The sequence below is a fragment of the Brassica rapa genome, chromosome A07 (genome assembly GCF_000309985.2).
Source record: "Brassica rapa cultivar Chiifu-401-42 chromosome A07, CAAS_Brap_v3.01, whole genome shotgun sequence".
NCBI lineage: Eukaryota > Viridiplantae > Streptophyta > Magnoliopsida > Brassicales > Brassicaceae > Brassica > Brassica rapa.
Genome location: NC_024801.2, coordinates 21,436,339 through 21,460,634, shown reverse-complemented (window position 1 = coordinate 21,460,634; position 24,296 = coordinate 21,436,339). Strand labels below are relative to the sequence as shown.

At 32.3% G+C, this 24,296-nt stretch overlaps 5 protein-coding genes across 6 annotated transcripts; 4 read left to right on the top strand and 1 right to left on the bottom strand.

Moving 5' to 3' along the window:
- The first annotated feature begins 2,611 nt into the window (after positions 1–2,611).
- LOC103830777 (disease resistance protein CHL1) lies at positions 2,612–4,614 on the top strand. The gene is made up of 2 exons (XM_009106593.3): positions 2,612–3,264; positions 3,546–4,614. Exons 1-2 carry the CDS (start codon positions 2,789–2,791, stop codon positions 4,330–4,332), a joined length of 1,263 nt encoding a protein of 420 aa, XP_009104841.1. The 5' UTR covers positions 2,612–2,788; the 3' UTR covers positions 4,333–4,614.
- A 508-nt stretch (positions 4,615–5,122) lies between these two features.
- LOC103830776 (5'-nucleotidase SurE) lies at positions 5,123–8,007 on the bottom strand. Of its 2 annotated transcripts, XM_009106591.3 has the most exons (10): positions 7,213–7,970; positions 7,019–7,113; positions 6,788–6,855; positions 6,672–6,715; positions 6,509–6,586; positions 6,268–6,421; positions 5,954–6,106; positions 5,745–5,852; positions 5,581–5,646; positions 5,123–5,481 (listed from the first exon to the last, which is right to left on the bottom strand). In XM_009106591.3, exons 1-10 carry the CDS (start codon positions 7,488–7,490, stop codon positions 5,383–5,385), a joined length of 1,143 nt encoding a protein of 380 aa, XP_009104839.1. In that variant the 5' UTR covers positions 7,491–7,970; the 3' UTR covers positions 5,123–5,382. The 2 variants fall into 2 exon arrangements, with proteins under 2 accessions (XP_009104839.1, XP_033131153.1); XM_033275262.1 differs by having other exon boundaries at positions 6,672–6,855; positions 7,213–8,007.
- A 2,331-nt stretch (positions 8,008–10,338) lies between these two features.
- Positions 10,339–12,525, top strand: LOC103830775 (TMV resistance protein N). The gene is made up of 2 exons (XM_009106590.3): positions 10,339–11,224; positions 11,594–12,525. The coding sequence occupies exons 1-2, from the start codon at positions 10,614–10,616 to the stop codon at positions 12,342–12,344; spliced, it is 1,362 nt and encodes a 453-aa protein (XP_009104838.1). The 5' UTR covers positions 10,339–10,613; the 3' UTR covers positions 12,345–12,525.
- Positions 12,526–12,757: 232 nt separating this feature from the next.
- On the top strand, positions 12,758–19,105 carry LOC103830774 (TMV resistance protein N-like). Its single transcript, XM_009106589.2, has 2 exons — positions 12,758–17,270; positions 17,343–19,105. The coding sequence occupies exons 1-2, from the start codon at positions 16,732–16,734 to the stop codon at positions 17,980–17,982; spliced, it is 1,179 nt and encodes a 392-aa protein (XP_009104837.1). The 5' UTR covers positions 12,758–16,731; the 3' UTR covers positions 17,983–19,105.
- LOC103830772 (protein ROOT HAIR DEFECTIVE 3 homolog 1) lies at positions 18,608–23,765 on the top strand. The gene is made up of 22 exons (XM_009106588.3): positions 18,608–19,229; positions 19,450–19,599; positions 19,675–19,741; positions 19,821–19,923; positions 20,010–20,080; positions 20,186–20,249; positions 20,351–20,416; positions 20,492–20,539; positions 20,626–20,688; positions 20,762–20,818; positions 20,914–21,072; positions 21,138–21,206; positions 21,302–21,393; positions 21,476–21,554; positions 21,689–21,979; positions 22,053–22,315; positions 22,410–22,506; positions 22,602–22,754; positions 22,820–22,924; positions 23,000–23,094; positions 23,183–23,279; positions 23,374–23,765. The coding sequence occupies exons 1-22, from the start codon at positions 19,226–19,228 to the stop codon at positions 23,563–23,565; spliced, it is 2,385 nt and encodes a 794-aa protein (XP_009104836.1). The 5' UTR covers positions 18,608–19,225; the 3' UTR covers positions 23,566–23,765.
- The last annotated feature ends 531 nt before the right edge of the window (positions 23,766–24,296 follow it).

Below are 24,296 nucleotides of genomic sequence, written 5' to 3'. Positions count from 1 at the left end.
TGTATTGAATGTGATAAAACGTCCAAAGTTAGTTACAAAGACTTTAAATACTCCGGATAAGCTAAAGGAGACTTAACCAGAGTCGGTTATCTATTAACCATAATAAACCAACATTCTATATCATCTAATAATTTACAAACTAGATGTGCGGGTATATTATTTTTAAGAAAATATGATGCTATTTGATTTTTATGTCATTATTTAAGGTTGGGCAAAAAAACTCGAATTCGAAGAATTGAACCGATTACAATCCGAATAAGTAGTACTAAATCCGAACCGGAATTGATTAAATATCTGAATTATTCAAAATTTTGGTATTTGAAGAAATGAAATCTAATATGATCCGAACCGAAGTATTTTGGGTATCCAAAATAGATTTATATACTTATATATATTAAATATTTTTAGAATATACATATATAAAAACATCCAGAATATATATGATACTTTAAGTTTGCTTAAATGCTTGAAAATATATACAAATAATCAAACATAAATATCTTAAATAGTTAAAATATACTAAAAACTCCAAAAATACTTAAATAATTATTAATTTTCTACCAAATATTTAAACCAAACCTATTTAAATTGATTATCCAAATCCGAACCAAATCCTCAAAGATCTGAAATGAACACGAAATCCCAAAAAGACCTGAAAACGAACCCGAACGCCCATCCCTAATATGTGTCATCGTATATATATATATATATATGTGTGTGTGTCATCATAGGTTACAAAATATTTGTTAGCATATAATTAATCATATTTTATACGTACCATCAAATAATTTTCTTATAATTAATAATATTTTATACGTACAATCATATAAATAATCACATAAATTATATTTTAAATTTAATGTGAAATATAAAAACCATAATTTAAATTGGTGTTTGAAATTGGACTTTGTATTGTATTTTTCTTATATATATTGAAAACATTTTTATAATATTTATTGAAAAATATGTTAGTAAAAATTAAATTTTGAATATATGTTTATTTTTGAATGAATTTTTGATATAAATCAATTTTAAATTATTATTTTGATTTGAATATATATATTATCAAGTAACATAGACCCATTACTTTTTAATATAATGTAATGGACTTCCAATTTTTTAGTAGCATAAGCCCATTATTTTTTTTCTAACTTACTATTATCCATGTTTCCAAACAGTACTATTTTTTAACTACTATCTATATTGCCAAACAACTTCAATTTTAATAATATAGACTAGATTTTGACCCGCGCAGGCGCGCGGGTGTATATTTTGAAAAATATGTTGATATTTGTTTTTCATGTAATTATTAAGATTTGGAAAAATGAATCCGAGGAACATAACCGATACCGATCCAAAGATATAGTACCAAACCCAAACATAAATTGATTAAATATTCTAATTATTCAAAATTTTGTTATTTAGAGAACCGAATCTGATCTGAACCGAAGTATTTGGGTATCCGAATTTATCTAAAAATAGATTTATATACTTATATATATTAATTATTTTTAGATTTAACGTATATAAAACATCAAAAATGATACTTTTAAATTGGTTTAAATACTTGAAAATATATATAGATAGTCAAAAGTAAATATCCGAAATAGTTAAAGTATACTCAAATCACCAAAAATACTTAAAATAATTATTGATTTCGTATCCAAAATTTTAAATCAAGCCAATTGATATGTTAAGCTTAAGTATTATGACATATGTTATTCAAATTTATACGTAATATATTATTTTATTTATACATTTTGAGAAATTTAAAATATATAATGATTTAAGACTTTAAAAATAATTTAAATTAGTTATCCAAACCCAAACCAAACCCGCAAAGATCCAAATCGAACTCAAACCAAAATTTAGAAACATTCTAATAAGGCTGAAATCTTTGACCCTGAAAACTCAAAATACAAACCGATCAGAACTAAACCCGTATGGGTATCCAAAAGCCTATCCCTAGTCATTATTATATATCGTATTTTATCATCATATAATTAATCGTATTTTATATGTACCATCATATAAGTAATCATATAATTAATAGTATTTTATACATACCATCATATAAATAATTACATATATATTTTTAAAACTTAATATGAAATATGAAAACCATAATTTGAGTTGGTATTTCAAATTGGGCTTTGTATTATATTTTTCTTATATATATTGACAATATTTTTTTATAATGGTTATTGAAAAATAGTTTAGTAAAAATCCATTTTTGAATATATGTATATTTTTGAATCAATTTTTGATATAAATCAAATTTGAATTATTATTTTGATTTGAAATATGTATATAAAGTTTAAATTTTGTTTTATGGTTAGTTTAGAAAAAAAAATTTTAGGGAATTAGATTGACCCATTTTGGTATATTTTAAAAGTGGCCTAGATAACTTTCAATTTTTAAAAAGAACATAAGCCCATTACTTTTTTTTCTTAATACTACTATCCTTGTTTTCAAACAAAAATATTTTTTTTTAAAAGACTGCAATCCATGTTTCCAAACACTCCAAATTTTTAAAAGTCTTATTCAAGTCTCCAAACACTCCAATTTTGTACTTGAGTTTTAATAAGATAGATATACAAAGCCAAAAACGTCGTATTCACCTTTATTAAAGTATTTGAAATTAAACAGCAATTTGACATTTAATACAGAAAACAATGTTTACTATGCGCAAGTGGGGTGACTTTTCCTCTGCTCGAAACTGCATCTCTTCTTCCTTTGAGATTTCAGTAACTCCCCATTTCCTTAGTAATCTCAACCACTCTGCTAAATGTCGGCCTCGTCTTCATCTCTTATTCCCAAGTTTGATGTCTTCCTAAGTTTCAGCTCAGAAGAAGACACCGCCAAAACTTTCGTAACGGATCTTTTCAGTTCCTTGTCAGAAAAAGGCATTACAACTTATTACAAAGATGAAAAGCTAGAGGAGGGAGTCTCATCTTCGGGTTCTGACCTAAGCAAATGTATTAGAGATTCAAAACTAGCCGTTGTGGTGGTATCCGAAAGCTATCCAACCTCTGTGTTGTGCCTGAACGAGCTCCAAACAATACTAAACTTGCAAGACGAAGGTCAACTCTCCGTCCTACTCATCTTCTATGGAGTGGATACTTCGAACATAAGAAAACAAACCGGAGAATACGCAGAACCTTTCAGAAAACTTGGTGAAGAGTATTCAGCTGAGAAGGTTCAATCATGGAGGAGGACTCTTACCAAACTCACCGGTATATCCGGCCTGGATTCGCGTTTTTGGTAAATGTTTTTCATAACAATATGCATGACCGAACCAATCCGATCTGAGAATTTCGTTTCATTAACACTTTCAACAACATTCACATGGTAGATCAATATCGAATGATTCTGATACCATGACAAATTTGAGCTTACCATATAACTTCCAGTTCAAAAAAAAGTTGGCAATGGTTTTCTTATTATATTATACATTAGTTCATTATTTCTCCAACTACAGATGTAAGACTTTCATTCACTTATATAGTATCCTCTAAACTTTGTTTCATGGTATTCAATCATAGGAGCAGAGAAGCAGAGATGGTCGATCTGATTACAAATGAAATATCACTTGTTATTTCAAATACGCAGATCAGTCCATCAACATTCAAAGCGGATGGACCTGTCGCAATGGATCGTCATATGCATGCATTATATGAGTTGCTGGATCTAAATTCCGACAAGGAAGTTCGCTTGGTTGGGATATGTGGTCCAGGAGGCGTTGGCAAGACGACACTAGCTAGATACGCGTACGAAGAAATGTCTGTCAATTTCCATGTCCATATGTTTGTAGACAACTCCGAGAAGAACTATCAAGAAACATTCACATCGACAGAGATTCAAGAAGACGCTCAAACTGATGTCATCAAATCAGCGCTTGGACAGAGAAGAGGTCTGCTTGTGATTGACTGCGTGGATAACCTCCAACAGTTAAAGGACATAGCAGAGATCGTTGGCTGGTTTGGTTCAGGGAGCAGAGTCATCTTTGTTACACAGGAAAAGAGTTTGTTAGATGAAGTTGGTGTGGAGCATGTCTATGAACTCCAGTCTCTAAGATACGACGAAGCTCTCCAACTCTTCTGCCGAGCTGCTTTCAACCAGCAACACCCTCCTACTAGTTTTGAATCACTGGCTCTTCGTGCTGTCCAGGTTGCAAGTTTCCTTCCTCTGACTCTTAAAATCCTAGGTTCGTCTTTACATGGCAAGGATGAAAGGACTTGGGAGGAGGAGCTGCAAAAACTCGAAGGAGACCAAGAGAAAACTATAATGGAAGTAATGAAGAAGAGCTGCGCAAGAGCAAATGAGGAGTAGGTAAATTCGATGATGAAGATTTAATAACATCAAGTGGGTTTATGGGTTGTCTTGATGGATATATATGGGTTTTAAACTATGAAATTATCTCTTTTGAGTCTGTCTGAATCTTTTTTAATGAAATCTTTAGCATAGTTACAAAAGGCAAACTTGTTGAGTAGAAGAACTTATTGTCAAATCTCTTTTGCGTTTGTCTGAAACTCGGTGTTCTTAAGGTTTTCATAAAACATTTTCCAAGTTTATGTTTCACGCATTTCTTATTTTGATAATCTGTTATTTTAATTCAATATCAAGTTTTAGGAATTCCACTTGCTCAATGTTCGATAAAAAATACAGACTTGACTCGGAAAAAAAGGGTTCATCAGCAATACATACACAGACGAATGAACGGAAACAATATGTCAGGGCAGATGAAGAACAACATTCAGCTTCATATCACATATTGCTTTGACATTGGAAGTGAGGATCATGTTTCTAAGTTTACTCAAAAAGATTATGTCAATATGCTGCATCCAATGAAAGTGATAGCTCTGTTATATATGTTGATTAGCTACCTACACTAAGGTTGCTCAGCGTTCAGTAAGAATTATCTGGAAATAAAGTGATGTTGTCCCCTGTTGTAGAACCTGGATAGTGGTAGCTATGCAAAACATGTAATACATTTTTCTTCTTCTATCCTAAAATATGATCTGTGGTTGTTATCATTGGGGGACTGAGATCGAAGAAGGTAAAAACTGAGCAAGATTATATGAAATCAAAATCACTGCACTGTCATGATTCAATATCATACTAAGGTTAAATCTATAGCCACCATTTCACATTAAAACCAAACCAACCCTTTTTGCCAATTACAAAAGTAAGCGTTCCCAAACAGCTACTGACAAAACAAACAAACAAACAAGCCAACAAAAACACCCCACGAGGCTTCTATGGCGATCGAATAAATAAAATAAACAAAAGGGCTAAATTGACAACAAGACCACACGAACAAACATATGCAGAATCGAGTTACCAGATGTGTTGGCTGTGTTTTGGCCACATCACCCTTTTTCATTGATCAGCGTTAAGGTATTTGTAGATCCATTCTGATGCAACGGCTTGAGTTTCTGGATCTATATTTGGAAGTAGAGACAGTGGAGTCACAGAAACCTGTCATTACCAAAAAAGTCAGGTATCTAAAAACCAATCCTAGTACGTTTGCCTTAGAGATTCAAGATAACAGAGGTAAGCATGATAATGACAACTTACAAAACAATCTTCTAGAGCCTTGATATCCAAATCGTCATCCGTATGTTCTTCTTCTTTGGCCACAAACTGCACATAAACATACTGTAGTCAGAATCTGTAAATACGATGGTACATACTAAACATCCAAATGGTTTGTGAAGAGAAGGGTTCAAACTTTTTGTTACCTCTAGGCGGAAGTATTTCTTAACACGGCTCTCAGTTTTACCCGCAACACCAACTGATTCAATCTCCACAATACTCTTCTTCTGCGTGGTGAAACGGCGAGCAGCTCCCTGAGATTGCCAGATATCTTAATATCAGTATCTAATCAACAAAAAATTACAAAAATAACAAAGTTGAGTTTAAAACTTTTGAATAAGAGGAGTTAACTCACAGCAGCTGAAGCATCTCTACCAAGCTGGGCAAGTTGAGCTCCTAGGCTTTGCTGGTTGGACATGAAATTCCCAGCACCGGGGTGACGGTTAGCTGAAACAGCTTGCCAGCTAGGACTCTTCCTCCACACGCTTTGTTTTGTTACCTTAAAACCCTATTCATATGTGCATGAAACGTCAGCCTCCCTAAACCATTGGCCAGTAAGGCTCTAATTTCACAGAACCGGGTAACCAATGCAAGCAAAGATTGTGTTCTTACTTCTTAGCATACAGAATTCGAACCAACAAAAAGACAGTTTCTGAGAAGCAAACAAACCTTGTTTGATGAGGGTGATGTTGGAATTTCTATGTTGAGAGAGCAGTCTTTAGGGAAAACTCCTTTCTCAATGTCTCTGATTGTTGCGTTAATCAAAGGTAAACAGACACCAACAGCATCCTTAAAGTCACTTTCTTGGCTTTCGTCCTTCTTCCTATAATATATAAGCAAAAATGTATAGCCTAACCGTCCGGTGATATAATACTACAGCAGCACACAGGCATTCTCATGATCAACTCACCAATTCAATGATATTGACAAAGAGGGTACTCCAGAAATCAAGGCTTCCCTAGCTGCAGCTACTGCACCGGAATAGAATCTGGAAGATTCTCGCATCAGGAAACACATAGCAATCGGAGAGACAAAGAATAACCAGTTATATAAAAAAGACAAAAAGCACCTACATTTGATGACCACAGTTAGATCCCTGATTGATTCCACTAATTACCTGAAGTAAACAAGTAAGGAAAAAGATACCAAATAAAAAATGTATGATGGGATGAATAAAAAAAATGCTAACCAGTATTGGTTTTGACCAAGCGAAAAGGGCTCCGGATAATCCTAATGAGATGCAATCCACAGGAGTCCCTGAGACACAACAACAGAGACTGTATTGTATCACATCATCTTGTATCAAGACACTAAACTAGCCCAACAACTTGAAGAAGATCAATGGATCGTGGGGTTCAACAAAGACTCCAACTTTCAGATTATAAATGTTAAGTTGTTAAGAAAACTGTAATCCACAAACCTGAAACTTCAAAGGCTGTGGCACCTTTGATGTTAACTGAACTTGCAGAAATGGTTTCTCCAGGAGTCATAGAGTGAGAAGAAGCCGACTTATCCCTGCAACATCCCAATTCACAAGCCTTGTGGGTCACCAAAAGCTCGAAACTTTAAACAAGAATATTAACAAAAAGAAGGGAGGGGTGAGATCGGACGCACGTTTGAGGAGCACAGACATGGACATTGTAGAGCCCTTCACGAACCAAAGCCTCAACGAGAGAGACGAGCCCAGGCGAATCAATCCCATCTCCATTTGTAACTAAAACAATGGGTTTTGAGTCATCATCACTCTCCTTCTCCTCCTCCTTGGCCGCAGCATCGGAAGTAGAAGGAGGCTCCTCCGCCGATCCATCGGTCACGACTCCTTTTCTCTTGGAAAGCACGTCCTGGAGATTCGAGACGAGCGCCGCTGACAAGCCGTTGTTCTTCGAGGTCATCGTGTAGAGAGAGAGAGAGAAGGGACGCAGGTGATGTGGGTTTGTTGTTGAATGGATCAGTAACCGTAATGAGAAGGGGAAGAGAAGATTTGGGCACGGAGCGGGTCTAATGGAGAGAGGAAAGAGAGAAGCTTTAATTGGTAGAGAGAGAAATTTATTTGTCAACTGTAACAATTGGTTTCGTTAGCTTGAGAAAGATAAGAAGAAGAAGAACTGAGAGGAATGTTCTTCTTTTTCTTTTTTTTGAACAATTTTCCACTTATTAAGTAAGATTTTAATGCGAAAACCCTTCAAATAAATTTGTTTGGATAAAAAAAATGAAACTAAAAATTTAAAGTGATTTTTTCGAACTAAAGAGGTTATTGGTTGACAAGTTCTATATAAGTTATAAAATTTTGGGATTTTATGTTAGATTGGTTTATGAAAATCTTAGTCAAACATATTATTACTATTCTGGAATTTTTTTAATTCTATTTAAATCTTTTATTATTCAAAATTTAGTTTTTATTGATTTAATAATTTTATTAAAGCCTATTGTTACTAAAATACAAATTACACTAGAACATTTATAAATTAATATTCGATAAATTAATAATTTCTATAAATTAATAAATTTCTCCAGTTCCATTTTGGACCGGTTCAAAATTTGACACAAATTGATAAAATAATAAGATAATAATTTTTTTTAAAAAAAATCTATGTAAATATATGGTCCCATTAGAATTATAAATGAATAATTTATAAGTATACATATTTTATATAAGTAATAATCTATTATTATATTATTTGTTTTATATTCACAAATAAATTTTCTTTATATTTTCTTAACACTTAATATAATTTTGATGAGATTTAGTAATATTATATTTAAAGCCACATTTAATTTATATGCAATATATATTATATACACCAACTAATATAATAAAATTAATATCAAATTTCAAAAGATAACAATTAATGTCTATACACTAAAATAAAATATTTTTCTTATTTTAAAATAAATATATCTTATCATTAAAAATCTAAATAAAGAAACTTTTGTAAATTAATATCTCTATAAATTAATAATGTTGGATAAATTAATAACATTTTAAAGTTCCAACATTATTAATTTATAGAGGTTCTACTGTATATATATTTTTACTCAGGCTAAAATTTGAAAATATCATGTTTACTCACAATTTTTTTTAATATACATGTAATAAAACATACCCATATACAAACTATCTCTTATTCATCGCCTTTCATCTCTCATATTTAAACATCACGATGCAGCACATCCTATGAATTTGGCCTTATTAACTCTTTGTAGATTATGTAGAATAAGATACGATTCCGATCTTTGTATAGTATAAATAAGATAATCACTTGTAAATAAGAACCATCGATTATTGAATATATAAGAACCCGAGAACTTGGTTCATCTTTTTTCTCTTCGGTATTATTATGAATCGATTATTAACAATCTTTGTTTAAATGGCTATTTTTGGAATCAACGATCATCGAATCCTTGTCTAACGGTTATTTTTCTTAGAATCAACGATTTTCAAGCTTATCCAGCTTGATGCTGCGCCACATCAATGATGACACTATCCAAAAATATATCGGTTTTGAAAATATATCGGTTTTGAAAATTATATTTTACACTATGAGGTTGTTTTTTTTTTCTTCTGCTTTCGTTGGTTTTTGAATGTGTTTTGTATATGCATCACGAAAGAAGAATATGCTGGTGAGAATCTTGTTACATTTGTGGTAATATAGAAAGATTCAAAAGTTAGAATAAAGTTAAATACTGGTAAAAAAAAAATATTTGTTTTATTGATCACTAAGATGTAACTAAATATTACTCTTTCCGTGTCATATTACTTGATGTTTTATTCTAATGCACACATATTTAAAAAAACTATTTTTTATCAAAAATATCATTAAATTATAATTTAAATTAGTTTCTTTAGTTATAAATAGAAATAATAAAAATTTAATTTGTTACACAGTTTTTGATAAAGTTAGAGTTACATAGATTTTTGCAAACATCATATATTATGAAACAACAAAACTTCTGTAAAACATCAAGTATATTTGACACCATCCCATCAAATTTGGTGTAATATGAATAGTGTTACACCAAATTTGGGGTATCACTATTTATCACACCAAATCTTTAAAATACATATTTTAATATGTTTCATTTTAAAATATAGCTTAATTACTATCAAATTTGTAATTAAACATAAATATATTGTATTATTTTTATTTTAAATTTATTTTTACATTTGGTGTAATGATATTCATCACATAAAATTTCTAAAATACATTTTAATATGTTTCATTTAATAATATAGATCAATTACTATAAAATTTGTAATTAAACATAAACAATATTATATTATTTGTATTTTTAATTTATTTTCATATAATTAAATTTTTAATTTTAATTTTATTATTATATTCATAAATTAGTAAATAACTATTACTATTTATCACTTATAAATAACAAAATATAAATATAATCTAGATGTAACATAATTATTATTTATCAATTACAAATAATAGAAATATAAAAGTTTTAAAAATAAAAATATCAAATAATATATAATGTTGCTTTTGGTGTAAAATTTAGTATTATTGTTAGAGATGAAAAGAAAAATTGACACCAAAATATCAAATTTGGTGTAATTTTAACATCAAATTTGGTGTCGTTGTTGGAGATATAACGAAGCCAATCTTATTTCCAATGGCCTGAGATCATTTTGATGCTGGTACCGCCCGCCATTCTTGACACTCACCCACTAATGTATTGACAGTGACGCTATATAATTGTTCTACCTTTATGGAGGCATTTACTAACAAAAGCAACATAAGAGTAATTTATTCCATGCACATACTTAGTCAAGTGATATAGTATATTATATATTACTGCATTTTTGGATGAAATTGCCTTTGTACAGCCTGGAAACAACGAAGAAAATCTGTCTGCATCTCTTTTCTCTCTTTTTTTTGTTTTATAATCTGTTATTAAAATTATTCACCCCAATATTATAATATTTATTGACTGCTATATTGTTATAGGTCGGCCGTCGGAGTTTACAAAATTACCGAGTATTCTTCCAACCCTATAAATATATGTATATACTTTGCCTAAATGCTCTTAAACCAAAAAAAAGTCCCAAAGAGCAAGTTGAAAACAACAACATGAACACGGTCTTAAAGAAACGATCGTGCTTTAAAACAAAAGTTAAGTCCTTACGACTATTCGAATCCAGGTTATCTTCTTCTTTTTCTTTCCCTCCTAAAAAATACGATGTCTTTTTGAGCTTCAGAGGCGCAGATACTCGCAAGAACTTCGTCAGTTTTCTGTACAAGGAGTTAGAGACCAAAGGCATTCAAACTTTCAAAGACGACAAGGCACTGGTGCGTGGCCGTCCGATTGCACCAGAGCTTGTCCAAGCCATCCAAGGGACAAGAATCGCCGTGGTGGTGGTCTCTCCGACTTACTCAGCTTCCTACTGGTGTCTTGAAGAGCTTGTTAAGATTTTGAAACTCGAGAAAAAAGGTTTGCTTGTTGTGGTGCCGATCTTCTACGAGGTTGATCCTTGTCAAGTGAGGAGACAGAAGGGAGAAGTCGCGGAACAGTTCAAGAAACACAAGAGGAGATATAGCAGAGAGAGAGTCAGATCTTGGAGGAATGCGCTGACTAGGGTAACTATTCTCTCCGGCGACTGTTCAAAAAACTGGTAAAATCTCCATAAGGACCATAATTTTATTTTTATCTGTCTTCTTGTTCATTTGTAGCAATCATGGGAACAGCAAAAAAAAACATTTTAGAGAAACACCATCATTGAGGCAAATACTATTGAGGAAAAAACATTTTAGAATTTGTATATTGACTATGAATAACCATATTTATAAAACTTCAAAATTCGATATTCCTTTTCCCTTTTTTTTTTTAATTCTTATTTACCAAAGGTATTTTTTATAATCCTTAAAGATATATAGGCCCAATGAATGTTGCTTTTATGTTGCATTGAGATTTAATTCACTTTCATGATAACAATTTGTCGGATATAAATTTACGGATTGGAATCATCTTTTTTTTTTTTCAGCAAAGATGACGCGACGCTGGTTGATGGAATTACTAAGAGAATTTCAGAGATATTGTCCACGGAAACACAAAGGAATGGTAATAACCTAATTGATTTCGACAAACACATGAAGGAATTGTATCCGTTATTGGATCTAGATTCAAACGAAGGTGTTCAAGTAAGTGGAATTTGGGGAAGAGGAAGCAATGGAATATCAGCACTCGCGAGAGGCGTTTACCAAGACATCTTACCTAACTTTGAAGCTCATTGTTTTCTCGAAGACCTCAGAAGGATCTCACTAGATTGCCAAAAATCTCATCTACAAGAAGAGCTTCTTTCCAAGATGGAAGGTCCCTGCTTGAGCACAAAGAGCTCTCGCATGTGTTTTGACGCGATCAAAGCAAGGCTCGGGAACAAGAAGGTTCTGCTTGTGGCTAACGACGTGGACAAGATCGAAAAGTTAGATGCGCTTGCTAACGAATTTAGTTGGTTTGGTCCAGGGAGTAGAATCATCATAGTCACACAAGATAAGCAATTACTTAGTTCATGGGGTGTGAAGAGTGTCTACGAAGTTGAGCTCTTGAGATGCTGTGAAGTTGGTAAGCTGTGGAGGTCTGAAGCCTTCAAGCAGAAACAAGATCCTGAGAGTTTCGAGGGGTCCATGAATCTTCCTGGTAGTAATCTCTTTTCGTCCCTGAAATATTTAATAAATTATTTGAGTGATGGAGATCAGCTTAGGGAAAGATTAAATGATATAATATATAGTCTTTAGATTCATTTGATTAAAATGGAAAAGTCAAAGCCTTTATAGACACAACGTCCTTTATCTTAAAGATGTAACGCCATCATTTGGATCTGGATTTACCAGTTTTTATGTATTACTGTTCTTTTTTTTTTTCACTATGTAATACTGTTTCTTATTATAAGGAATAAAGATACACCATTTTCTTGAAGATTGTCTGTACCTTTGATGTTTCGACATGTGAAACAAATAATTGACGAATGAGATTTACACTGGTCAGAGCCTTAGAACATCAACAATGTTACTAACTACTTATTTTTTTCCATTTTAAAATAATTGAATATGTGGAGGATAAGTATCTCACAAACATATATGAGTCTCTCAAATATGAACATTTATACCGTTTCTCTTACTTTTTTTAATATTCTTATATATTGAATTGTGAAAACTACGTAAGAGGACATCAATGTTCAGTAAGAGGACATCAATGTTAATGCTATGAAATGCACAGACTCAGTGACAACATAACAAGTGATAAATATCTCATATTTTTTAAACAAAAACTAAATTTCTATCCGCACTTTGAAAATAAAGATCTATTTTTGATAATTAAAACAATTATTTAATATATATTTTAAAGTTTTATATATAGACTGTTTGAGCTTTGATATATATAATTGAGTTTTATTTGTTTTAAGATATGAAATGTTTTATATTTATAGTTTGATTCATTATTTCATAACTTTGACTAGATTTTGATCCGCACAGCCGTACGAATATTTGTTTTAACATACAATATATATATAGTATTGTACATACATATTGTTGTATTAACGTTCAATTATCAGTTGTATTGAAATTTGTTTTATATCTTAATATATATTATTTTTATCAGTATTGAAGTTATTTTGTATTGAATGTATTTTTAGCACATATAAAATTATTAGTAATAAAATAGGTAATTAATTATTCTAAGTTTTATTTATTTTTAAGTCAATTTCTATTATTCATGTACATTAATATTTAAAATTTTAAAAATGATTATTATTATATAAATGGACTACTTATTTTTGGATAGGGAAAGATTGATATCTTTTAATTTTATGATATAGTAAAAATGATTTTATATTCATTTTAAATCATATTATTTGTATTAATATATATATACAACTGAGTACGGGTAAAATTAATTAATTTTTTGCTTTTAAAACGATTTTTTATGATATATTTTTAGAAAACCTTATTAAAGTTAATAACCTAAAATCCCAAGAACATTAAACATAGATAGCACATATTACTCCCCATAAAGCGACTGCAACCTGTCACAGGAAAACAAACACTGAAGGAAAGTTTTATTCCATTCTTTCTTTCTTTTTTGAAAAAAGTTGTTATCCATTCTTCAACTGCACAAGCATCTGAAAACAAGAATCGTTGGAAGAATCAATTGTAATACCGCACGATTAAACGAGAAAAACAAGAAAGAAAATATAATATACTAAGATTATATATTGTACTTTCTATCAGACCAATTTCCAAAAGGCGACGATGTCTTCGACCAAATAAAATCAAAGAATTCTAGAGTTTTGAGGATTGGAGATATCAGGGGAGTTTTTTTTTTTATGGCTAAAGATATTAGGGGAGTTGACGAGAGGAAAAGTTATAAAAAAATGAAGGAGATAATATTTGATTAAATGACTTGGTTGTTTTGTGTTAAAAAATGACTCAGTTGTTTTTAGAATAAAATAAAAGATGTGGCTGGGAATATCTTTTCGAAGAATACATCTGTAAGTCTGTAACTAGAATAAGAACCATAATATTTCGCCAAACTAAACAAAATAGAGTTGAGGAATAAGTTTGAGTTTTCAGATGCTCAAAGTGCCTTTCCCTTTGGAAATGCCTTCTGATGAAAATGATAACTCAAAAGTGCCTTTCATAAACAACTCAATATTCAAATAAGACTTTTCTTATTTTTGTACATTATTGTTTCGAGAGCTTTACACACTCAACTTTTACTTCGAGAGCATGTTGATTATAGGTTTTTTGGATTGGATCTTTTAGCGAAGATACAGTCTCTTACTTTTTAACTAAAAAAGTTAAGAGACGTATTTTAATTTAAGATTTTTCTAATTAGTTTTTTTAAGAAACGTCTCTTAACTTAAAAAATGTTTTTTAGCTTTTGTAGTTAAAAAATAAAAAATCGTATCTTATATTACTGTTAAGAGATCCAATCTAAAAGACCTACCATAAACATGTTTTCAAAGTAAAAGTTGAGTGCGTTTCCGTGTAAAGCTCTCGAAACAATAGTGTACGAAAGTAAGAAAAGTCTTATTTGGCTTCTTTATCGAATAAAACAAAACACTCTAATGTACTGTCCACAAATGTACGAGTCGGCAACTAAAAGTAGCATATGTTACTGTGTTACGATCTTAGTGACTGCATGAAAATATGGCATTAAAAGTGGTTTAAATTTTTAACGACAATTATATTTAGCAAACCTATTATATTAACTAAAAGGTGCTTTAAATTATCCAGATCTCCAGTGTTTGTGACGTTGTATTATTAGACATAAATTAAACGTTTACTGTTTCAGGACCTTATTATTATTCTGTAAAGGTAGAACAATTCTGTGGCGATTCAGAATAACTCGGGTTTTTACTTTTTAAGCGTCAATGTCAGGGTGTCAAGTAGGACCGGGATGGGGGTACGTGAAGGGCCATCCATGCCTTCGAAAAGTTTTCCGGCCATAGAAATATGATTGACCTCATTATCCCATTTCTATGATTGACTTCATAAGAATTGGCTTCATTATCTCCTTCTCAGTGCCTGCGCTTGGGGAGGGCCGAAGGTGCAAATGCAGTAGGTCTCTTTTTTTGTGGAAAATTTTCTTTAAAAAAATTAAGGTCCTAACTTATGAAAAACCACATATATTAAGGTCCTAATCTGTAAATTAAAAGAATACAACTGTAATTTTGGGGAAAACATTTGTTGAGCACAGATGACAGAACCCATAATTAATTTAAGACGGCCTGCTCCTTCTATGTTTTTGTAATCCACTTTTTTTTTCTAAACTATTGAATTTATTAGAATCCCTCCTAGGTATAATTTCAAAATTAATTCTACATGTACAGTGAAATTTATAAAATTAGGTTCAATCATTTTAACATTGGTGTATTATGCTTACACATTATAACAAATATTACATAGAAAATTTTACAACCACCAAATTTACATGTCTTATAAATATCACATCTCACTACACCAAACTAGACCGCGTAATGGAGATCCACATCAAAAATTATTCACATCATGCTAAAAAAGTTTATGTAAGTTTTTCCACATTAATTTGCATAATTATTTCATAAATAATTTTACTGGAGAGACTTGAAACTTGGATCTCTTGGTACATTAGCATTAATAAATTTTATCGTGTAAAAACATTAGAAATTTTATAAATTAATATTTGATAAATTAATAATTATAATAAATGAATAAATTTCACTATTTTTGAATTAGATCAATACAAATATAAGACAGTTTGATAAATAATATTTTTTAAAAAACCTTATATAAATATATGATCTCATTATAAAAATAAATAAATAATTAACGTATATAAATATAAATATAAAATTATCTTATTTGTTATTATTTACAATGAAATCTATTTTTTAATTTTTAAACACTTCAAAATATTTTAATATTATTTTATCATAATACATCTCTGTTTACAATACATATCTTATATACACAAAATAATTGAATATGAACAAAATAAATATTGTGTTTTAAAATTTAATAAATATATATATTGTATGAATAATAATAATCAATATATATATATATATATATAAATATAGGAAATATATAATTCAATATATATGTGTTTCAAATGTGTTTTTTAATAAATTAATAAAATATTATAATTCCAACACTATTAATTTATATGAATTTTTTTACTATACTTGTACACTTAACCAAATGCTCTTATGTATTTGTTTTAAAAGTTTCCTTCTTTTTATAAATAGACCACAAAAAACTAACTTAACTTTAGCCCCAAATGTTAAACGCAAGAGTTATAGTATTTTTATGCTCCTAATTAGAAAATGTTATCTGTATTATCAAAGGTTGACTCGAGGCTAAAGAAAGATTATGATCCAAGACCTAAACTCGTTTTAGTTAACAAAAGAAAAATCCTAACTTAACTTAACTTCGTACTGGCGAAGAGCGACTAAAATCAAATATTATGTTGTGTTGACCCTAAAATTGGAAACATATACAATCTTTTCCCTTTTTTCAAAATAAAGTCAAAATAAAGTATTTTCTTTCTTCCAACCCCCCTACTATAAATATATGTCATTTTGCCAAATGCTCTTAAACAAAAAAAGGTACCAAACCAAAAGAGCAAGAACAAAAAAATATGAACACGATATTACAAAATGTATCGTGCTTCAAGAGAAAAGTTAGTTCTGGACGACCATTCGACTCCAGGTCATTATCGTCTTCGTCCACTCCTCAAAAATACGACGTCTTTTTGAGCTTCCGAGGCGCAGACACTCGCAAGAACTTCGTCAGTTTTCTGTACAAGCAGTTAGAGACCAAAGGCATTCGAGCTTTCAAAGACGACAACGCACTGGTGTGTGGCCGTTCGATTGCACCAGTGATTGTCCAAGGCATCAAAGGATCAACAATCGCTGTCGTGGTGATCTCTCCGACTTATCCAGCTTCCTTCTGGTGTCTCGAGGAGCTTGTAATGATTTTAAAACTGGAGAGAGAAAAACTACTCACTGTGGTGCCTATTTTCTACGAGGTTGAACCTAATGACCTGAAGAGACAGACGGGAAAACTGGTGAAGCAGTTCAAGAAACACGAGAAGAGACATAGCACAGAGAGAGTCCACTCGTGGAGAGATGCCTTGAACAGATTGGCTACTCTCTCCGGCGACTGTTCAAAGATTTCGTAAACTTTCTATAACGAGACCATATCTATATGTTGTGTCGAGTCCTAAATCTTTTTTTTTTTTCATTTCAGGGAAGATGACGCGACGCTGGTCGATAGAGTTACTGAGAGAATATCGAAGATTTTGTCCAGTAACGTAATTAGTTTCGACGAACACATGAAGAGATTGTATCCGTTACTTGATCTAAATTCAAATGAAGGTGTACAAGTAAGTGGGATTTGGGGAAGAGGAAGCAAGGGAAGATCAGCATTCGCGAAACACGTTTACAAAAACATCTCACCCGACTTTGAAGCTCATTGTTTTCTCGAAGACGTTAGAAATATCTCACTGCATCTACAAGAAGAAGAGCTTCTTTCCAAGATGCAAGGAGAAGTCTTGATGAGCACAAAGAGCTCTCACATGTGTCTTGACGCTATCAAAGCAAGGCTCGGGAACAAGAAGGTTCTGCTAGTGGCTAACGACGTGGACAAGATCGAAAAGTTAGACGCGCTTGCTGATGAATTTAGTTGGTTTGGTCCAGGGAGTAGGATCATCATAGTCACACAAGATAAGCATTTGCTTAGTTCATGGGGTGTGAAGAGTGTCTACGAAGTTGAGCTCTTGAGATGCTGTGAAGTTCGTAAGCTCTGGAGGTCTGAAGCCATCATACGGAGAGATGATCATGTGGGTTCCGAGCTTTCTTTCCCGACCCTGATATGCAATGGTATATAGGTCATGTTCGTTTTTGTATTTCATACAACATCTAGATGTAGCATCTGAGTACAATATTTGGATATTATATGTTGTTCGTTTTTATAGTTAGTATTTGCATTCAGATACACCATCTAGATGCTAAATTGTTCGTTGTTTTTATTTAAATAATATTTGAATATTAGTAGTTAAAAAGACTAAAATATATTAATAATGAATTTATTATAAAAATAAATATATCTAAAATTAATTATGCATTTTTTAATGGAAAAATAAGTTCGATAAATTCATTTGAGACTAGATATTCCGGAGATATCTTATGAAACTTCAACATTTGAGAACACGAGGTTAATCTCAGAGATTCACGCTAAAGGTTGAGAACAGTCGTCGATTCTTGAGTATTATCGTCACGGACTAGCGGTACGCGTCGAGAATGATGAGTCGAGCGAAACTAGTTTAAGAACTATAAGACTTAAATTATTATGTTCGAGTTGGTTTGTAATCAAAACCTTACTCATGACTCCTTACTCCCGATTTACGGGTTGATTTATAAACAATCATAAATATACAATCGTAAAAATGTTTGTGGATCAAACATGTAAATGAAATATAATAAAATTTATTTACAAAATATATTGTATATAGTATAATGTTTTTGATTAAGTTTTGAATATAAAAAATTAAGCAAATCATAAAAAGCCATATAGCATAAAAAATATTTTAAAAGTTTTAAAAATGAAATTTTTTTATTTTCTTTTCTCCTATTTTATCCATTTAAGTATTTTATTTTTTAATACTCATCTAGATATTTCCAATACTAATACTTGTAGCCAATTGTATCCATTCAAGATGTTATTATTTTTTACTGTACATTAAGTTAAGTATGACTAAACTTAGTAAGATGTGGCTTAGAAATAGGAATGTTTGTCTATTTTTGGAATGAGTTACTGGTGTATAGAAGCAATTATTGCTCTTGACTGGATTAAATGACATACAAATTCTTTTTCAAGTTTGGCTTTTAATGAGTTCCATACAAATTTGCAGAGGAGATCTAAAGTTCCCAACTTTCATTCCTTGATATTGCTTTATCCAAGCAAAAAAAAAAGTGCAAAGAAAAAATAGTATTTGAAGTTATAACCTAGAATGACTAACATGCAGAAACAGAGAAAAGGAAGCTTTTGAAGAAGATGATCCCTAAAGAGTGAAAGCTCTGACCTTTATTCTCATTGGCCCTTGAGGATATTCTCTCTCAGAAAGACAAATCATGGGTATTATCTCTCTCTCTCACAACTTACGTTGTCTCATGTATGCTCTTTTGATCTAGATCATTATTATAGATCCATGTAGATTGTTATATACGAGTCTTGTTTCTCTGTTCTCTTGAGAAAGAATGTCGTTGTTATGGTTTCAGAAAGTAATGGGTCTGCATGCTTATATAACATAAAAAACATGAGTCATTGGTCTCGTTTCATTGCACTATCGATGCAGATAAGAGCGAGGGAAATTGTTCTGTACAGCTTATTGATGGAGATGGTACATACAATGTCTCTGGCATAGATCACTTCATCAAAGAGGTGAAGCTAGGAGAATGTGGCCTCTCCTATGCTGTTGTCTCCATCATGGGTCCTCAAAGCAGCGGTATGCATTCTTTTAGAGAGGATGCACTTTTGTATTATTCAGAATCTTTTAAGAACAGTTTTTGTGATATCACAGGGAAGAGTACCTTGTTGAATAATTTGTTTGGAACAAACTTTATGGAGATGGATGCATTTAAGGGAAGGTATGCTCTTCATCTGATAGCATTTGCATATATGATATTTTTGTGAAATTTCATCTCCTGAATAAGAAATTTTCTATAGGTCTCAGACCACAAAAGGTATCTGGCTTGCAAGATGTGCTGGTATAGAGCCTTGCACCCTTGTAATGGACTTGGAGGGCACTGATGGAAGAGAGCGAGGAGAGGTTAATGTTTCTTTCATTACCATTTTGGTTTAGTGTGTGATGTTGTTTACTTTTACCATAAATGGTGTCCTCTTGTGGCCTATCAGGATGATACTGCATTCGAGAAACAGAGTGCTCTTTTTGCTCTTGCTATCTCAGATATTGTCTTGATCAACATGTAAGACCGTAATAGAGTATATCAAACTTGCACATAGCTCTCATTTTTGTTGAAAAGAAAGTATATAATTTACCTATTCTCAACCTCTGTGTTGTATTTTTTTAGGTGGTGTCACGATATTGGCCGTGAACAAGCTGCTAATAAACCTCTCTTGAAAACTGTCTTTCAGGTATTTGTTTGTGATGCTCAGAAAAAGTTATAAACTCTTTAGTGTATAAAAAACATATCTTCTTTCTTTTGGGTTTGAATCTTTGGAGTTGTGTTTAACAGGTTATGATGCGGTTGTTTAGTCCACGTAAAACAACAATGTTGTTTGTAATACGAGATAAAACCAGGGTACATTCTTTTCTTTTTCCTTTATCATACTATTAAGTAGCATACGTTGTTTTATTGATGTGATTATGGATGCAGACGCCATTGGAAAACTTAGAGCCTGTCTTAAGGGAAGATATTCAGAAGGTATAAAAAGAAGTGAATTTCAGCTAATTCCAAATTGATATTCATAGAAAGCCAGCTGATCATATATTTGTTCTTTATATTGGCAGATTTGGGACTCTGTTCCAAAGCCTGAAGCACACAAAGAAACTCCTATGAGTGACTTCTTCAACGTATGTTATGTTACAGCTAGACCTATTGTTATGTTACAGATTCTTCATGTTGTTCCTCTCTTTTGATGGTTAGGTTGAAGTTGTTGCTCTTTCTAGTTATGAGGAAAAGGAAGAACAGTTTAAAGAGCAGGTATGCATGTGTGTGCGACGACATGTTTCCTATAGATGAGTGTTCCAAATTGTCATGCTTTTATAGACAGATTCATTTTGTGTTTTGAAACTTAGGTTGCTAGTTTGAGACAACGGTTCATGCATTCTATTGCACCCGGTGGTCTTGCTGGAGACAGAAGAGGAGTGATTCCAGCCTCAGGTTTTGCATTTAGTGCTGATCAAATCTGGAGAGTCATCAAAGAGAATAAGGATCTTGACCTTCCTGCTCACAAGGTAAACTTATAATGATACCTTTAGATTTTGTTTTTATACTCCCTCTGAGCTCATTCTTCTTGCAGGTCATGGTGGCTACTGTGCGGTGCGAAGAAATCTCAAATGAGAAGTTTGCCCATTTCATTACAAACGAGGTAATGTGACATTACTAATGTCACTTCTGCATTGTTTGAAGCGTCTTGGTTAGCCCTATGGTCACTACCTTTTTTTTGTTTGCTTTTGTCTACAGGACTGGCGCAAACTTGATGAGGAGGTTCAAGCTGGTCCAGTTTCTGGTTTTGGAAAGAGACTTACTTCTATTATTGGTTCTTGCTTATCAGAGTAAGCACAACAAATTTAACCAAGATACTCACACATAAAATAAAACTTTATATATATTTTAAAAGCTAATTTGTTTTATTAGATATGATGGGGAGGCTACATTCTTTGATGAAGGTGTCAGATCTTCAAAGAGACATCAGCTTGAAGAAAAGCTTCTCCAAGTAATACAATACAATCTTGAATCTCTTGAACATGTTTTTTTTTTTTTTGACTAAAATCTCTTGAAGCATGTTTCTCTTGCTTATATACAGTTGTGATATTATATGCTTTCCTCACTGTTAATTTTATTATACAGCTTGTGAATCCAGCGTTTCAAGATGTGTTGGGACACATAAGATGGGGAATGCTTGAGAAGTTTAAGGCTTCTTTTGATAAAGCTTTAGAAATTGGTGAAGGGTTTTCTTCAGCTTCCACTACTTGGCTCAAGGCTTGCATGGACCAGTTCGATGAAGAGTGCGCAGGTGCCATCATTGAACAAGCTAATTGGGACACAACCAAAGTAAGGGAAAAGTTAGTCCGTGACATAGAGGCTCATGTTTCCTCTGTCCGGACTTCCAAGTTATCTGAACTTACTAGTCAATACGAGGTAACAGAAAGAATAAAGAAAGCTTGCGGGTCAAGTTAAGTTTTTTTCAACTGATGTAGACTCTAACTTGCAGACAAAGCTTCATACAGCATTGTCAGAACCGGTGGAAGCTTTGTTGGAAGGAGCGAATGATCAAACGTGGATGACAGTAAAGAAGCTTCATGGACGTGAAACTGAAACTGCTGTTTCTGGATTCAGTAGTGCATTAGCTGCTTTTGATATTGAAGAAGAAACAAGAGACAAAATGGTGAAGAGTCTTCAGGAGTATTCAAGAGGTGTCATAGAATCGAAGGCTAAGGAAGAAGCTGGAAGGGTTTTGATGCGTATGAAAGATAGGTATATATATATATATATATATATAGTAAGACTTTCAAAACAAGCCTAAAACAACACTTAAGTTTTGAGTCTGAATCTTCTTCTTTTCTGTCAGGTTTGCTACAATCTTCAGCAATGATGCTGATTCAATGCCACGAGTTTGGACTGGAAATGAAGATCTTCGAGCAATTACTAAAGCAGCTAGATCAGCTGTACGTTTTGTATTTCCCTTAACGTTTTGTTTATAAGTCTTGAGAAAGTCTTTCTAAACACTTTCTTATGGTATCTTATGGTTTCTTGTTTTCAGTCCTTGAAGTTGCTCTCAGTAATGGCTGTAATGCGATTGGGTGATGAAACCGATAACATCGAGAAGACATTAAGTGTTGCTCTTTTGGATTCAACAACGTCTAAAAAGAGCATTACAGCATCTGATCCATTGGCTTCAAGCACTTGGGATGATGTATGTATGACTCTTCTCCAATGTGTCTTAACTTCAGTTGATTCTTGATCTTAATATTTTTGTAGATTCCATCATCAAGAACTTTGATCACACCAGTCCACTGTAAATCTATATGGAGACAGTTCAAGACAGAGACAGAATATACAGTGACTCAAGCCATATCTGCACAGGCATGGTTACTTTACTCACAAGTTTGCTCTATGCTATATATGTTTTATGAATACTAATTGGTTATACTAATTCAGGAAGCGAATAAGCGTGGTAGTAACTGGTTACCCCCTCCATGGGCTATTTTTGCATTGATCATACTTGGATTCAACGAGTTCATGACTCTTCTAAGGTCCATCAAAGCTAGTATCTGATTGTTTCATATTGATGAATGGTATGGCATGTAGATTCTGAAACCTCTTTGCTTCTTACTGTGACAGAAACCCTCTCTATCTTGGTGTCTTGTTTGTTGGTTTCTTACTTCTGAAAGCACTCTGGACGCAACTGGATATCCCTGGCGAATTCCGCAATGGTGCAGTAAGTGTTCTACCAATCTTCTCAACCTTCCAATAAAGTAGTAATAGTATTTTTTTCATGAATCATGGACTTACTAGTACCTATGTTTCTTCAGCTTCCAGGGATCATATCAATATCAGCAAAGTTTGTTCCCACAGTCATGAACCTTGTCAAGAACCTTGCCGCGCAAGGTGAAGCTCCTCCTACAGCTAATCCAGAGAACCGTCGTCCTAGTAACAACACTTCTTCAAATGCTTCCTCATCAGATAATCCAACAGAGCACAAAAGTGCCTCAAAGACAGATTAAGAAGAATCTTATTACTCTTCGAAGGTTTGATCTCTAATACTTTGGTGTTTTTTAAACTTATTAACTTGCTCATGAGTGCAAAAACGCTGCGTATTTATACACAACAAGTGACTTAAAAGCTTTGTGGCATGATTTGATTCTGAACTGGTTGATTATTTTTTTTCTTATAATGTAAAAATAAAATAAAGTTGGACTATAAATACATGTACGATCTCAATAACTAGTTTCGTGAAAGTTGGAGCATGGGATAACATGCCAGTCACAAGAAAAGAGAGCAGAAATTAATCTTTACATTAACTGCTGAGTGGTAAAGTTTTGTAACCATTATTATAAACTATTGAATACACATTCTGAATCCAACTCAGGGATTGGTGTGTGTATTTATTATCACCATTTCTTTACAGTTTGCATATCCACCCACCGAAAATCACCATGAGATATAGAATGAATTTATCTTTAAGAAATGTCCATAAGCTTTTTGTAGGCAACGAAAACAGTTTTGTAAGAATATTCAAGTGATTTTGTTGTATATATGAAATTTATTTTCCCTCCATAAAAACATTCATTAATAAATTCAAAATCAAATTATGTAGTTATAGTCGTTGTGAGTATAGCTGTCAAATGGTTCGTCCGAGTTTAATTGAGTTTGTCTACAAACAATTTTTGTGGGGGGTTTTGGTCGATCGGTAATGGACAAAAGGTTTTAAAAACGTATAAGTACAATAAAAATT